Here is a 17,685-nt window from a genome sequence, read left to right as displayed (position 1 = left end):
TATGTGTGTGTGTACATATATATATGTGTGTGTGTACATATATATATTTATATATATATTTATATATATATATATATTTTATATATACAGTAAGGGTGGTGATGCACCAGTTGCCCAGAGAATTGGTGGAAGTCCCATCCCTGAAGACATCCAAGGTCAGACTGGACCAGGCTCTGAGCACCTGATGTAGCTGTAGGTGTCCCTGTTCATTGCAGGGCAGTTGGACTAAATGACCCATAAGGGTCCCTTCCAACTCAAATGATTCTAAAATTCTAAATGCTGAAGAATATTCATGTCTTGAAGGGGAGAGAGGTGACCAAAGTAAAAAGAAATCAGGAAATACAGAATGCAACAAGGATGATTGAAAGTGTGGAACTGCTTCCATTTTAAAACATTCGAGTAATAAATGGCTTTTGAGTTCAGAGAATGGTTTTAGAAAGCAGATGAGAATTTGAGATTTATAAAATTGAGAATGAATCTTCATCCACTTATGTCAATGCTCACACATAAGCCCTGCTGGATTTAAAGGACAGAAAAAAAAAAAAAAAAAGCTCATTATTAAATACTCTATGTGCCAGTAGAAGTGAGAACTTGAACAGAAACTTCATGACAAAACTTTTTTGTCAATTCTCAGAATGACTGTTGATCTGAATGTAATTCATGTAGTCATTAACATCAACACATTTGAATCCAATCAAATAATCAGCACAGACGGAAAATTACCCTCGTAAATCAAAATTAGCACTGTTTACTTTTAATCTGCTATTTTATCAAAGAAATACTGTTCCTTCAGAAAATAAGTCAATCAGTTTAAGTCATTAAAAATAATCCAGTTTCACACAGAAGAAGGAATGGGAAGACAACCTTCCATAGTTAATAGCTGAAAGCTTAACATACTAAAAGGTTCCCACACATACTAGAAGCCTGCTTAGCCCAACAACCCATCTACAGCACTTTGGCAATAGCAGTCCTACAGCACAAACCAGGTACACAGGACACTCTCCAGCTTCCAGGAATTCACAGCCCAAGGACTTTAATCCAGAAGCAGATCTTTTGAATGGAAACAGATCCCAATGGAATTTTCTTCCATGAACTTGTCTAGCCTTCTGGAGAATTCATGAGTTCATAGCTGAACTTCACCCTACAGGAAGCTGTGTCTGCTTTTGTCATTTTTTAAGATACCAACTACAAGTTTCCTTTAGTTCTTATAATACAGTTCTTAACATCAGACGATACAGTGAGCAGGAATACAGTTCCCTATTCACCTCTACAAGCCTCTCATGACTACGTGCTATCATACTTCCCCTTCAGTCATCACCTTTCCAGATCAAAGTCTACTGAAGAATAATTTTGTCTACAGTGGCCTGTCCAGACTTTTGATCACCGGCATTTCTTTTCTGCAATTTCTGCAGTTCCTTTGTAACCTCTATGAGGCAGGAAATCTGAAATTCACAGATGGATTACCCCAGTACAGAGTGGTTGTTTAGATTTTTTTGTTTCCTAACCACAGCATCTCATTCCTGATTGATAACAGCCCTACATCACCACCTATGTAGAGTCAGCAGTGCCAACAAGCAGACGCTGCTCAGCGCTTCAGGACACGTAGAGGTTTCAGGGCTGCTCTGAAAATTAAACTGGAAGCGAGTGTCAAAAAAACCTGTGAGGATTTTAATTACAAAGATATGATATCCTGAAGGTTATGCACAACACTTCTATTTTAAAAAGCTGCAACAGACTGTGATGAAAGAGTATGCGAATACTAAAGAGCTTCATGATTACAAGAAAAAAAAAAAAAAGACCAAATACAAAACTGTTGAAGCATCTGGAAACTTTGCACTGAAAACTTTTTAAGACTTTAAACATTTGCAATTTGGAGAAAAATAGAGATAAGAGACTGCACACCAGTTGCGTGCCTCTTCAAGTCCTGGGGCAGTCTCCAGTGGCAAACAGTCCTGCCCCCTCACTGCTGCTGCCATCCTACATCAAGAAACATAGCTCAGTACACTTCTGCTTTCAGTTCCCAAAGCTAAGAAACCAATCTGATGATCAAAACAAAATTACAAACTAAGTGCCCACCAAAAGGTCAGAACCTCCTTTCAGTCTGAAGCAGGCAAACAGTAATAGATTTCCCTGGAATAGTCTAGACAGGGGAACTTGCTATATAAACTCATATAAGATGAAGTTGTACAAAATATAATATAAGGCTATAAACAGAAACAAAACAATACCTAAAAGAAATAAAAATTCCCTTTAAGGTTAAAAAAAAAATATGTACTACTTTAAATTTTATAAAAAAAAAATCTTTTGAACTACTGATGGATTGATTCAAGCATAACACGAGGAAATCACAGGTTTTTAAAGGATATCTGAACTGCAGAGAAGAACTATGAAAGTACTTAACATGTTAGTTTAAACAACTACCTATTATTAAGTTAATTACCCCTTCATTTTTCTTTTTGTGCCTATTCTTCTTCTAAACATGCTTGTCTTCCTTAGTACTTATTTCAGATGTTCTATGTACCTTAATTCTTCAAAAAGTGAAAAGCCTGTAAAGATAGGTATTAGTTTACACATAAGTAGGCTTGTTTTCATTCACTATCACATTTTATTGCTTCCCCATAGCCCGTTTATAGGACTGCCTTAATACCTACTGCACTTCAAGAATCAACCTTTCCTTCTAGCCTCAGGGAGAACTCAACATATGGGGTTTCTCTATCAATGTCTCACAAACACAACAAACACAAGGAAAATAATTCATTATGGATCATTACAAAAGCATTTTAGCTTTGATGAGATGTATACACTGGAGATTATTCTCCTGAATATGAAAATCCACAGTTGTTTGCTGAATTAAGCTAGATCAAGCAAATGAAGGCATAGTATACTAGGAATCAACAGCAACACCTATTGGAAAGAGTCAAACTTCAAGCTATATACAGAAGTTAAGAAGCTTTTTTACTACAAAATGCGAAGACATTTATATATTAAAAATGGAACACGTTAATAAGACAGCAAGAAACAAAGTTATATGAGAAAATGACATGCACACAAACTGCACACATCCTCATCTGTTATGTATGTAGGTCACTCCAAAAGTAATGCCTATTTATTTCCATGGAAACAACAGCAAAGAGTTCTATCAAATAGTGTTATTGCACAAGTTCTCAGCTACAGAACACCACACAATACCAAGGATGTCTATCAGAAAAACAGACACCATTTACCAGCACTCAGCAAGTCTAAAAAACACAGAAATTCTACAGGCCTAGAGAAGAAGAGGTTGGTATTTCAGAAAAAAAAAAAAAATAAATAAAAATGCTGCTCATAAGTTTGAATTTGTCCCTTGAACCTGACAGGAGTGTTTAGCAGGGGGGCTGGGGAGGGAAGTAACAAAAATACCAACCACAACCACAAGTAAGCCTGAAAACCTATGATAAGATGCTTTGATTCCTTAAGCACGTTGCCAACTTGGCCTAAGCTAGTGGAAGTACCTACCAGAACATTATGGTTTTATCTGTTTAAATACAGTGAATTGGACCCTGTAAAGACCATTACCAGTAATCAGTTCATTTTTTTTCCCCTATCAATGACAGCATGAAACAAAACATATGGGAAAAATTCACTATATTTATGTATAAACTTATAAAATAATTAGCAATTCGAGGTTCAGAGATGTAAAACTTACATGACAGCAGAGATCATTGGGAAAAAAAAAAAAAAAACAACCAACTACACAAAAAACAACAACTCTCATACCAGAAAACTTAATTTCTGGGCTACAAAGAAGGAAGGTAATGGCAGCACCTGAATTCCAATAGCCAACCCACTGCTGCAGAGCAAAAACCATTTTGTAGAGCTGTGTGCAGTGAAAAACATCAAATGAATTAGCAGCCTGCTCTACATTTTCCAGTTTGATGGATCATGAAGTCTCAATTGAGAACACACAAATCATTTAATCAATCATGTTACTCTCACACCAATTATTTACTCACATGATTACAGACTCAAAAGATTGAATTTGATCTGCCCTTAATTATGCTAATTAGGCTTGATTCTTTCTTCATCATAGCTACTGCTTCTGGAAACAGACTTGTTCATCTTTACAACTGGCACACAAAAATAGGGAGCACCCCCATCCAAAGCAGAGACTTGTGACACCTCTAAATTTCAAGTGCACTAATCAGGATACAGGAAATACTAGCTCACCTTGAATCCAAAAGTAAGTCTATTTGAATAGCCCATTCAAGAACAACATATTATCATTTTGTAGCACCCTAAAGGCACAGCCAAACCAACACATAACCATTTCACAAAAAACCAGTGAGCAACATGATCACTACAGCAGCACAATTCCAAGGAAGAGGTATTTATATGTTCACATTTATTATCCATAAAAACATTGCTGTACCAGAACAAGATAAGGAAAAACTACCTGGAAACACTTATGAATATTGTTCATACATGAGTTTTCTTAGACTGCCTAGCACTGAACATAAAATAAAAAAGTTGTCTAAACATAAACACTAAAATATTAGTGCCTAGCAATAGAAAGCAATTTATTTTTTTTTCTTTTTTTTTTTTAATGAAAATACTTGAACTCCCTTCTCATAAAATAACATAATGCTATCAGAAATGCTGTGGACTCTTTCAAGGCCAGGCTGGATGTGGCTCTGGGCAGCCTGGTCTGGTGGCTGGGGACCCTGCACATAGCAGGGGATTGAAACTCAATGAACATTGTGGTCCTTTTCAACCCTATGATTTCCAATCCCCTCCCCCTCAGAAGTGAAGTTTCAGGTGATTTTGTAAGTAGCTTTATTCCCTCCTCCAGCAGGAGGGACAGCTACAAACATATTTCCCAATAAGAAAAAGTGACAGAAGAATATCCGTTAGTAACATCTTTTCCTTTTTAAAATCCATTTTATTATTCACAACATCAGTCTGTAATATTGAGCGATTTAAAGACAACTCTGCTTCCCATCCCTCCTCCACCAGCAATCCTACGGTATTACATCTATTCAGATGTATAGTAAAACATAGAATGTTCACTTTTGTTTAGAATTTGTACAGTACTTTTCATAACAAAGTCTGAATACTTTCCAATGTCTAATTAGTTAATCACTACATTCCAGTGATACAACGAGGTCGCTCTGAAAGTAATGCTTCCTAATTATTTTCATGGAAACTACAACAGGTACAAAGAGCACAATATCACTGTTTGAGCAATTCCTCAGCTACAAAACTCTATTCTTCAACAGTTACCACCATTAGTTGTGCATTTGCACCATCAGTGAACAAGAGCTTGCATGTCACACTCAGAAAATCTGCACCAATGGAAATAACTCACTGTTTTACAGATGCAGTAGCAGCATTGAGGCTGCCACACAGTTCATCTTTCATTGGCCCAGACAGATGGATGTCAGAAGGCATCAAAATTGGAATAGACAGCGGGTGTGGAAGGACAGCACAGACAAGATTGCATTGTGCTCTGTGGTCTTCAAATTGGTATGGGCCCTGCTGTTATCATGTTACAAGAGAAAGGTTCTCTTCTTCTCTGGTCTGACTACAGAAGTTCAAACCTTCAACTTAGTCAGCACTGATGCAGCAGTCAGAGCTGGTGGTTCATTTAGGTTCCAGGAAATCCAAAAGGACTGCACTTTTACCATCCCCAAAAAAAAAACAGTGCACATCACCCTCTGAGTGCTGTGCCTTGAACTACTTCTTCAATGGAAATGCACATGTTGTCACTGCATGGACTGACATCTTCACTCCAGCTTGTAAAGGTGACACCACATCTAGTCACCCCTACAGCGTGATAGAAATGCGTATCTGCCTGGAACATGGCTTGTCACCACTGCTGAAACACACCACCCATCGTCTCACTGTGCACACATCCACTGTAGGGTCTCTATAAATGCTCAGCAAGCATCAATGGGTGCCATTTTTCCACACGGAAGAATTCAATCCCACTCCTTTGCTTCAGATGTAGTTCCATGCCAGATGCCACTTGTCAGACTGCCCCCCCCTGCTGCCAGCTATTACATGGTAACAAAATGCAATGGAAGATTGGTGCGAAGGTTCAACCCCTACTGCCACCCCAACAACACTTGCTTCTGACATCATGGGCCAACATAGTAAAACAGGAGGCATTACTTTCAGAGCAGCCCTTGCCTTCATACATAACCTTACAAGGTCCTGCTGGCACCTTAACAGCCCTAGTTTCAGAACGAGCACCAAGTTCTGATAGCTTTCCTAAGAGTAAATGTCCTTAGCTGACACACGAAGGACAGAAGCACACTGACTGGAAAAGAAGGTTTATATAATTTGCCCAAGCACCAGGAAAAAAAAAGTGTCAGCAATGGGAACAGGAAGCTATTCTCTAAACTCTCAGAAATCTGCCAAACAAGCCTATTCTTCCCACTAATCAGATAATTTGGTAAATCCCCTGAAAAAATCAGTTTCTCGTCAAGTTTTGTCATTTATCACAAAGGCACATTTAACTACTACTGTTCTGACCTCTAATCTTAGAAAAGGAGTTAAAATCAGTGAAAAGTATTTGACTCAAGCATCTCTACGAGAACAGATGAAAATCAGTTCTTATCACTTGGAAAAATAGAAACAAATCCCAACAATAATTCTTTCAAGGTCACATAGAGAAAGGAAGTAATCCCATGTCTGTTTAAAGCTAGCATCTTAGAAGAGGAATCTTTTAGCAAGTTTTCAAACTTGTATGCACACAAGTTTTATTTATACAATATTTCTTTCACTATTCCAAGCTCATGATCTGTATAAAAAGAACACAAAACAAGTGGCATACTTTCCCTAGGAGATGCATAAAGCAGCTCTCACATGGAGCATCACGTTGCTGCCACATGGTCCCCAGCCATCACAACACATTACGATCACTTCTGGCACTGTAGCTCATCTCTGCATGATGTTCCCTCAAACCATATTGGTCTTATGCATGTACAGGAAGATGCCCATGTACCATTTGTGAAGACATCCTCTACTTGGAACCAGCTATGGGACCTGAGGCAGCAAAACACCCAAGTATTGGTTAAGCTGCAGGAGAAAGCTTCTTATCTTCTTACCCCCTATTGCTGCAGCCACATGGCTGCTGTAAACTGCTAGTCCAAAGTGAGGTGGGAGTGCCTTTCTGAATTGTTGCCACACACTGCAGCACAGAGAAGCCTTAAGCTTCTTGGCTACAGTAAACATATTGATGGTCTATCATCAGTTACAATTATACTTAAAAGCCAAATCTTGCTCTTACTAATGTTAACAGCCAAATGCCTATACAAAGGAAAACTTCTTGACCATCCGCATGCAAAAACACCACTTGTCACTAGAAACCTCAAAAATCACTCTTAGAATCTAACTTCAGATGCCTTGTAAGTGCAGATATTCCATACAAGCAGAAACAAACAGAGAAACTACACCAGAATGAGCCACCAAATTTCACAATTTCTTGTACAGCATTGAATGCACAACCAGAAACAGGAATACCTGAAAAAAGCTAATAAAATAAATGCCATTTCCTGTTCTTTAAAGCGGATGCTGCCTAACCATTCAGGTTTGGTTTTTCATAGGAGGCTGAAGCTAAATTATTGTGTATGACTGCAAACTGGAGCAACCTGTCCACAGATGCCTTTTAGCACCACTATCAGTCATTCCTCGCAAGCACACAGTTTAAAGAGGAACGTCAGCCTGAAGTTCATTTACAGCAGATGTGCTACATATATCCTTATTTGGACAAGTCTACCACAATATGATTTGCTTTCTTGAAAAGGTGTTACCCAAATAACACTGGGCTCTTTTGTTTGAAGTATGAATATATTCAGCTAACTTTAACATATTTTTTCCTATTATCATGCCTAGCTCACGCTCCCTTCTTTGGAATAACGAACTCAATTTTGAATTGAGATTACAGAAAAGAGAGCTAAGTACACCTTCCAAGAGGATCATCATCTGTCAGAATAACAATGGCTTTGAAGCATTTTTTTTGTTTGAGCACAGGTTTAATTATTTCCAAAAAAAAAAGTAGAAAGCAAATTTCTGATCAAAATATGGACCTGCTAGTATCATGTACTGCTGAAATTTTTAATACCAAAGGCATGACCTTCATAATGGTATTTAATAATAAAATACCATTTAGAAGTGCAGTTACTTCCAATCTTACTAGCAAGTAATTTGCATTAAAAGGAAGAGCCCTTAAATCCAAATTGTCACATTTTTCATGGCATCACTGACCTTTAAAGTACAGGACTTGGAAAAAAAAAAATTATCTTTTGACAACAGAAGCTGAAGTCTGTGAGATGCTGGCATGTTAATACATGAGAAATTTTAGTAGGATGAGCAGAGAATGGACTATTAGGCTTTAAGAAGAGGATACCACTGAGCTTCCAATCACAAGCACCATTTCCTTCAGCTTTTTAACTTATCAGCAGAAAAATAGCATTTCACCAACTAGACAGAATTTCTTTTTTAGGCAACAACTTAGATTCAGATAGCCCTAAAGAAAAGCTATATAACATTTATGATGTGTGAAAAGTTCAGCAGATAAGATCCACTCAGAAAAGCAATATAGCACAGAAAATAATATTGATGTCAACTTTAGTTTCAGCTACTTTTAGGCTAGCAGCCTAAAATATAAACACACATAAGCTACAAATTTGACAGAAGAGCATTTCCAATTCTATCAGCGAGCTCCATGTAACAGTACACCGATATTCAAAAATAATATTTTGTATATAATATACTGATATTTCAGATGATCACAGGTTTGACACAGCGAAACAGAAAGTATCAGAAGTGGAATACTAAGGGTACAGCAGAAAAAGGTAATAAGAAAGTATAACATATATTCCACAGCAACCTCTTCTGCTGCAACCCCATCGATTTAATCAACACTAGTATTTTCTATTTATATCTTGCATCAGTCCAGCTTTTGGTACCATTTACGTCATTGTACAATTTGCTTCTATTTTTAATCTTGTTACTAAGGGAAGTTTGCACCATTTAAATTATGCACATTACATTGCCAAATTTCCTTATGTTTTTCAGTCCCATACTGTTCTGAATACACTCCTGCTTACTTGTTAATCCATCTTCCTTTCTGTGGATATGAATACTTACACCAATACACATCACTACACCTTCAACAACTGCATTAGACATGACAGCAAGACAAATGCTCACCCATTCTGCAGCCATACCTTCATATTGCTTTGTAGAAATACTCCTAATCAACACAACAGCTAGTGCTGGGATCTAGAACGAGGGTGCCGATAAAACTATTTTGCATTCAGGTGCAATGTGAAATTCCCCTCTGAAGCTTTGCAACAAAGAGCTGTAAACAGGTCTTTCACACACTGACAAAGAACACTATCAATCTACATTTACTAAATGTAATTAAAATGATTAATGAGTGCTGGAGGTTGCTTTTTTTTGCAACTGTAACATTTACAGAGGCATGAAGAGGCAAAGGGCATGAACTTTGGTGTAATTTGGTACACTTGGTGCAATTAAGAGCAGTTTTGAGAGTGAATTGGTCCAGATACTTGCTACAGGATGTCAAAACTCAGTCTTAGGTGTTAAATCACAATCCAGGATAAGCAGTATGTAGTAGGGCAACTCGACATCAATGAACAGTGAGAGGCAGTCATGCTAAAACATATTTCCTGTGAATTGTGTCTGCAAGCCACCATGTTTGTGCTGCTCTGAGAGCTGGAGTAAAGATACCACACAGCCCTGAAACACAGACTGCACCTACAGACACTTTGCAATTCAGAGCCCATCCTATTTCCTTTCACATTCTAGAAGAGTCACTGCAAGGTCAGTTGCATCGTCAGTAGTAATGTGAACTGCACTTTATGATACAGGGAAAACACACTGGACATTTGGTTTCTGCATAGAAAATTATGAAAAAAGTGATACTTCTGAACTTGATAGTGGATAGCTATACTTTATTTACTGAGAGCATACCTACAAAGTGCACTGAGTAGAAAGTATAATTTAAAATGAATAGTGCCTAGAATTTGATAAGAACCTGAACAACAAAAGAAAGCTCAACATTACTGATCTACCCTAGTTGATGAAACAAATAGAAGTATAAACCTAAGAAAAAACTAGATTATGGACTAGCACTGAAAAGCAAATGATACGCAGCTCCTTTCACCCATACAACCATGAAAATGATTTCAGAAACCTATAATGATGGGCTTGCTAACTCATTGTGGTTACAAAGAACAGGTTGGAGAAGAATTTTTCAAAATCCAGTAGAATTTCTAGAAATCACCTAAATTTCTATTCAACACATCCTCACATGCACCCTCCCAAAAAACATAAGTATACATGTACTTTTTCAGCAGTTAAACCTCATGATACCAACACTAAGTGAAGTTTCATATTTTACTGCGCTCCTCTCTTGTTGTAAGCAGTACTTATCTCAGGTTAAGTCTATTTACGAAACACTGAAGTGTTGCTTTTGTTCTGAACGCTCATCAGAAGAGCTCGAATTTGTACATGTATGCACACAAAATATCATATGTCATTGCCAAAGAAGGTATGTTAAATAAAAAAAGGAGTCATCTTGTAACAGATCGAAGATGACATGTAACAAATAAAAAAAATCACTGCAAAGGAAAAGAGAAAACTCAAATGTTTAAAGCTAAAAATGGAAATTCAAATTTGATTCAGAATCACGTTTATGAACACCTTCTACCCTGAATATGACTGAATTTTAAAAATGATGCAATAGGAAGAATAATTCACGTGCACTGCATACATCATTCACATTTTGTATTCATCAGGAGCAGGCTTACACTACAGAACACTTACCTGACAGGTTCATGAGCAAACAGGCTTGAAAAAATAAACAAGAGTCTGGAAATTATCAGTGAGGAAACCATAGCACAGGACCCAGCTTTAAACTATCCCACAGATTTCCTTTTTCTTAATAGAATAGTTTTGCTACATTTCAGAGGTGCAAAAACATCACCAATTTTTTCCTGATCACTTATCATAAGCAGTGCATTCTGTTTTTGGATGGAAATCCAGCATGTTACTATGAAAATCATATCATTGACACTTGATATTGGAAGAAATTCTAAAAGAGAACAGCAGTAGTTTGCCTTATGGTAACCAAACTCTGGTTTGATTCTACTAAATAAAACACAAGTTGCTCATTATTAGTTGCTTGGGTTAGAAAATACATAGCTTTATTTAAGAATAAAGCTCATTCTATTTTTCAGAATTTTATTTGGACAGAAAACAAAAAAAATGGAATTTTTACTGTATAAAAGAAAGGCTTTATACAAATAGCCAGCGAGACCCACATACATGCTTATGTTTAGTAGATTCTTTGAATTAATAGACTGTTCACTATCAACAGCTTGCAAATATTCCTTATTTAGCTTGCTATTTTGACATGATTGGAGATACGATATATACCTATTAGTGCACGTATACATAAAAATTATTCTTACCAAGATGACTTGGAAAAGAACTGGAAAAAGATGGTTTTCTTCCACAAGGCTGTAAAAAAAACCAAAGATTTACTTTAGAAGAGAGGAAGTGAATTCTTATTTAATATACTAAACACATAGGAGGAGAATAGTAGAATAAGAGTTGCCAAAATCTATGACCCCAAACCTCAGTCTTTGATTAGCTTCCAACAAAAATGAGCTCCCCTTTCAGCTATCAAATAGAAACAGCAACACAATGCTGCTTTGGAAATTACTTCTAGATCTGCTTCGTTGATGCAATTCAAGTGAGCGGTACAGTAAGTAAATTAGTATTTTTAAAAGGCAAAAAATAATCAAAATTCAGAAATACAACACTGTACAGACTATGAAACAGTCACCGTGCATCATCAACTAATTTGAATTAAGAGATTCACAGCATACAAGGCGAAATTACAAACAAGCTGTGTGTTGTTATTTGAAGCATGCTACATTAACCAACTTCTTGGGTTTAACATATATTAATATACGACGCACTTGCAATTACTTCCCTTCAAAGAATTCAGGAGCCGTTACCCAAAAGAATTTACTTCTGTTTTCCTGAATTTCAAAGTCTTTTCAGAAGAAAGCAGAATATTCTCAAAAATAAATAAATAAAAATCCCGAAAGCTTTATGTCTGTGAATAAAGCAGATGCGTATCTCTGTCACATGCAACATGATGACAACAGAATTATAGGAGGTCACTCTGAAAGTAACACTTCCTATTTATCTCCGTGGAAACTACAATAGATACAAAGAGTACAACAACACTATGAGCAAGTTCTCAGCTACAAAACACCATGTTTCAGTACAGTCACCACCATTTCAGCTATGCATTTAAGCCACCAATGAACGAGAGCCTGCATGCCTCACTCATAGAGGTCTGTACCAGTGGAGATGAGCCTCAGTGGCTGTTGCCACTGCTGAAAGGCACCACCGCTGCCTCGCTGTGCTGTCATCTGCTGTTTGCTATCCAGAAATGTTCAGTAAGCGTTGGTGAACGTCAATGGGAAACAGTGATTACTGTATAGAAGAATTCAATGACACACCTCTGCTAAATGTGCACTTCCACAGCAGATGCTATTGAGTCAGACTCAAAGACTCATAAAGGCAAAATGATCCACGACAAGTAGAAACTTCATAACATATCTCAAGATGCAGCTGTATAATTTTAAAAGAAATGAGCAGGGATTATGAGCAAAGCAAACCAGTTCGTTCAGTTCACTATGCCCTTCCACAACAAGCTAGGACTTTGAGATTCTGCCCATTAGAAAACAAAATTGCTGGTTCTCAAAAAATTACTAGCAGACTTGATTTTAAACCTTGCTATTTAAATAGGATGTGAATTTCTGAAAAGTTTGCCAGTAAATGACAACAACTTCATTCCAGTAGTTGTAGAAACCACCATTCTTTAGCCCAAAGTCCCAGGTAATAGCCAACAGTAGACTCAAATTACACTGATGCCAAAGGACATTAAAAAAAAACAAACCCAAACATATGAATGTTAAGGAAAAAGGAAATACCTTTGTCCCCTTCAAACAGACCAAAGTAGAAGAACATAGCAAAAGGAATATTTGTGAAAGACCATGGATGATATCTACTAGTACATTAAAAAAAGTTGGTCTAAAGATCTTGTCCCGTTCAGAATTTGGTATAAAATGAATATAAATAAAGCTAATAACCTCATTGCTATCAGCTGGGAAAAAAGGGAGGTGGAGCACGGCTGTCCCTAAATGTTAGAAAGTCTTCCAGACAAAAATAACCTCTCAGGTCCATTGGAAGCTTACATTAGAGCAGAACTCAGATAAATTTATTTATCTTTTTTTGGTGAACTCCACAAAATAAAAACCCACCACTGAAATGGAAAGGTTCAAAGTCATCTCACTGCCATACTTTCATGTCATGCCCTTCAGAAGCTGTCCAAAATAGACAAAGAATGATCTTACCATTGATTTTTAAGAAATATTATACCAAGATGCAACTCACAATAGTGTCTACCATAGAATACAACAGGGAGAAGATCTATTAGGACTTCCAATTATTTCAGAGTCAATTTTCTTGAACAATGTTATTCTTCGCTTCCAGTTCCTAACCCTTCTCAGTAATTCTGGTTTACATTTCAAATGACCCAGGGGGCAAGGAGGGAAAAAAGGATGAAAAGAGTGTGCAGGTAGAAAATTATCTTGGATGTCAAATAATTGGATTTTTTTTCTTTTAATGCTTCACTTTTTGCAGTAGACAGAAACTGGAAATAAACACAACAATAAAGATCTCACTGTAAAATCAATGCATCACCATTATACGATGGTATTTTAAAGAACTTTCAAAAGTATATGATCAGTACTAAAACAGGAAAGGCTGACTGATACTCATAAGTATAGCAAAACAAGATTTGAGAATTAAAGTAAAAGTACATCTTAACTGTAAGAAAAATATTTGAAGTAGGATATTTCTTTCAAATATCTTAGCCACAGCTGTCAAAGTACGTGAGTTCATGGATAACACTTTTCAGGAAGTAGAACATGACGACCTGCACTGAAAGTACTGATCCACAGCAGTTTGGGGCTTTTTTATCGCATATTAGCAGTAAAATCATTAGTAGCTTTCAGTCCCAGTACAGGCTCAAAAAACTGCAGAAAACAGATATTGGAAGGGCATCACTGCAACGCCAGTCAGTCATCCAGCACTCAGTTGGATTATGGAGGGAGAACAGAGTTTTATTTTCAATTCCTGATCAGTTTCCAGCTTCAAAATCCATACATCTATAGAAATGTCTTTCAATAGGTTTTCAACCCAGCATACTGTCTGCTGCTGATTTCCCATTATGTTCTATAATTTTGCCTCTGCCTAATTACAAGCAGCACAAAAATAACCTAACCAATAGTATTAAAATAAGTCCCATTTTTAAAACAAAACTTTTGAAATCATAATAAAATGGTTCCCAGACAGGGAAACAGTAACTGTAATAAAGCAAGAAAGTCGTATTAAAATTTAAAAGAGCCTGAGTATTCAGCTTCATCTATTACAACCCTATAGCATGGTATAAAATAAGAAAACCAAGTCATAAGCAGTTTTGCTGAGTTCATGAGATCAAAATGAAAAGAAACGTGCGCTTAAGAACAATACAGACAGCAATAATCCCATGGAAAATAAATGCAAACCTTACTAAAACAAACAAACAGTTTTGCCACCATTCTGTTTGAATGTCCATAAAATCTTCATAAAGTTACGAATTAAAGTGAATTTTGAGTGTGGTCAAGTGATAGGGTTTTTTTAATAACTCTACTTATGTCCTGAATTCCTAAAGTTCAGGAATTACTCAAATGAAAAAATATAAATTACAACACCTTAGAAAGTGATTTTAAGGAGTACTACAACTCATGAAATTCTTCAGCATAGGGATGCAATTCAATGACCACCACAAACTGAACTGCTGGAAGTTTAATACATCTTACTTTCTTCAAGAATCCCAAAATATTTTAGCAGAGCTTCTTTTGTTGTTTCATTTTGAAGATGAGCATTCCTTGAAGGTTCTGTCAGATTGTGATTGCATATTTTGTCAACTTCAAGATCTACAGCTAATAGACTATTAACATTTTACAAATAAATACAAGCAATGGCTATTTAAACATTAAGAGAAAGTTCACTTCTACAGTAGAATATAGTAGAAGACAAAAAGTAGTATAGTAGAAGACAAAAAAATAAAAAACTAATTTTGTTCAACAAGAATATAAGAAAAATTACTATTCTTGAGTTTAAAGAGTTTTTTGAAGGCAAAGAAGCAGAATGATACCCCTTTCTCAAGTTCCATGTTTCAACATTACATTGAAGAAAAAAATCACTGATTTTTAAAAACAATTTTCAGATTTTTCATTCAGATAACAAATATCCTGATGTTTTACAGAATTATGTCTTGTATAATAAATCAACGGCAGGTCAAACAAGCTATTTCAACCATATGTAGATATTTATACACATTTCCAAAGCTATTTTTTTAAAAAAAAAAAAAGTTCTTTATACATTTATGCCCCTCAATTCTGAGATTTCAGCCCAAAATATATACAATTCCTTAAACCTAAAATTAAAGTGTACAAAAAAATTTTAATTCGTTTGATACATGAAAAGAACCTCCTCAGACAATTTTGCAAGACCTTTTAGTCCTATTTGAAAAACACAATAGTACATTAAGCAATTATTCTCTTGCTTCTGGCCTTCTGTAACTAGGCATTCATACCAGTAGAGATAGTTGTTCAAATAAGGATAGCAAGACTGAATTATTCCACAGTATAAATAAAGCTAAACTCAAGGGAAAACTAAGTTCCTATATGGACCAAAATATTTATTATTTTTGTTCCTAAGAAATTACAAATGCAATATATAATAGTGCAACATATAATGCATTTATAACTTCTTAGGAATAAAAACAGGAATGAAGATGAGAAAATCTGTAAGCTCTAAATATAAATGCATTCCTCCCCTAAAATACTGAGCAAAAATTTCAATGCATTAAATAAGAAAGATAAAGTAGGTTTATGTCTTCAATGTAATTCTTTTGAGACTCTTTTCTCTTACATCTCCTGCAGATCACGACATAGCAAGAAGCAAAGCAGCAGAAAAAGGACATTATATAGAGTTGTTTGGACTTGTTTTAAAATATGGTCTGTTGTAACTTTAAGACTTCTAACATACTTCCCATACACATGCACACAAAATTCTTACTGAATTTGAAACAACAACAACAAGATTGACTGGGAGGAAATGGAAGAGAGTGGGGGATGTAAAAGCAGAGGTCATAATGCACACAGCAGAGATCACTTCTTCAGGCAGCTGAACAACATTGATCACTTCTTCAGGCAGCTGAACAATTCCTACAAAATGCCATTTAGTACAAAACATTGATGCAGGATGATTTAGCAAAAGAGATCAATATATTAGTTTAAGGATTAATAAATTAATTTAGCAAAAGGAATCAATGGGTACTAGTCCTCAAACTTCCCATGTTTACTTCACTTGGTGTGCGAACAGCCTTTTTTCCCCTCACAACAATCCTGGTTCACGGAAGCACAGGAGTCATAACAGACTACTTTTGTCTTTGCATCCATCAGGTGCAAGTCTTCTTCCTCAGATTTCATATTATTGGTTTAGATTAGAGTGCACTAAGACAGAAAGTTGTGTGTCACAGCCTAACAAGCAACAGAAATTTGCCAAACTGGGGAAAAAACAGCTAAAGGTAAGGCAACAATCACTGTGATGAAGTTGAAGGAGAAATAGAAAGGAGGAAGAAGTACAGCCACCTCAGGTGCAACTGCACATGCCCAGAGGGACATTGGTATGTATTAACAAGGTTTCTGAAAATAATGAATATGTATATTGATGTATTCATACGTATATTTTAACTGCTTAAGCGTAGAATTTGAAATCTGGGAGTGCAAGCTTGATTTGTCAAGTTGCCTATTAGGTATCATGAAGAATAATGGAATGCTACTTTCTAACACCACAAGGAGTTATAGAACTTTCCTCCCGGATTTTGGATGACAACATGAACAATGTCACCATCTCTGAAAAATAACTGAAGTTCAAAAGAGAGAGATACAAGAGAAGGCTGGCAAGATTTCCAAAAGAAAGATCTCTTTTTGCCACAAAAGCACTTATGCATTTCATAAGATTATAACAAGAGCAATTAAGGAATATGTGTAGGAGAAGAGTCATTAAAGTGAAGCCATCCATTCAACATCAGGAGTAAAATCTGAATTGAAAAAGAACATCAACAATGCAGCTTCTCATTTCTGTAGAACCCACAGGTCTTGCACGTGTGATTACTTTTAACTGTTCTTTCTATGCAGAGCCTCTAGGGAAGAGCCTAGTAAATACTATGGAACTTACTAAAAATCCAAACACATTTTCTGTTGCTCAAAGAAAGGGAACACAAGTAAATCTATTTTCCGCTGGAAGAAGATCCAGGTAAATACAAAGCCTAACTATATATATAAATATAATATATATATATATATTTTTTAATTAATAGTCACTACATAGCTATAAAACAACCAGTAAGCATTCAACAAAATTTTAAGCAGGTAGCACGCCACCACTCAATACTATGTTAACAAGGTCATCTTCCAGTTCTCTGAAGACTTCCTCCATTTTAAATAAAAAATAAAAATAAATAGAAGATAACTACCATTT

The 17,685-nt window shown here is 36.1% G+C and overlaps 1 protein-coding gene across 5 annotated transcripts in view; it reads right to left on the bottom strand.

Annotated features, from left to right (window-relative positions):
* ULK4 (unc-51 like kinase 4) overlaps positions 1-17,685 on the bottom strand; it is a 213,447-nt gene that overhangs the window by 111,683 nt on the left and 84,079 nt on the right. For all 5 annotated transcript variants that reach the window (XR_006168599.1, XM_042817534.1, XM_042817537.1 and 2 more), the window contains one exon: positions 11,484-11,532. Coding sequence is in view for 4 of the 5 variants with exons in the window: in XM_042817534.1 (XP_042673468.1) it covers positions 11,484-11,532 (49 nt within the window). In the remaining variant the exon portion in view is untranslated. The remainder of the gene's footprint in view (positions 1-11,483; positions 11,533-17,685) is intronic.

This window comes from Centrocercus urophasianus, unplaced genomic scaffold (assembly GCF_019232065.1).
Source record: "Centrocercus urophasianus isolate 14NV4802_14NV808 unplaced genomic scaffold, USGS_Curo_1.0 seq_16, whole genome shotgun sequence".
NCBI classification, from domain to species: domain Eukaryota; kingdom Metazoa; phylum Chordata; class Aves; order Galliformes; family Phasianidae; genus Centrocercus; species Centrocercus urophasianus.
The sequence above is the reverse complement of the archived record's forward strand: the minus strand, read 5'-3'. Positions and strand labels throughout refer to the sequence as shown.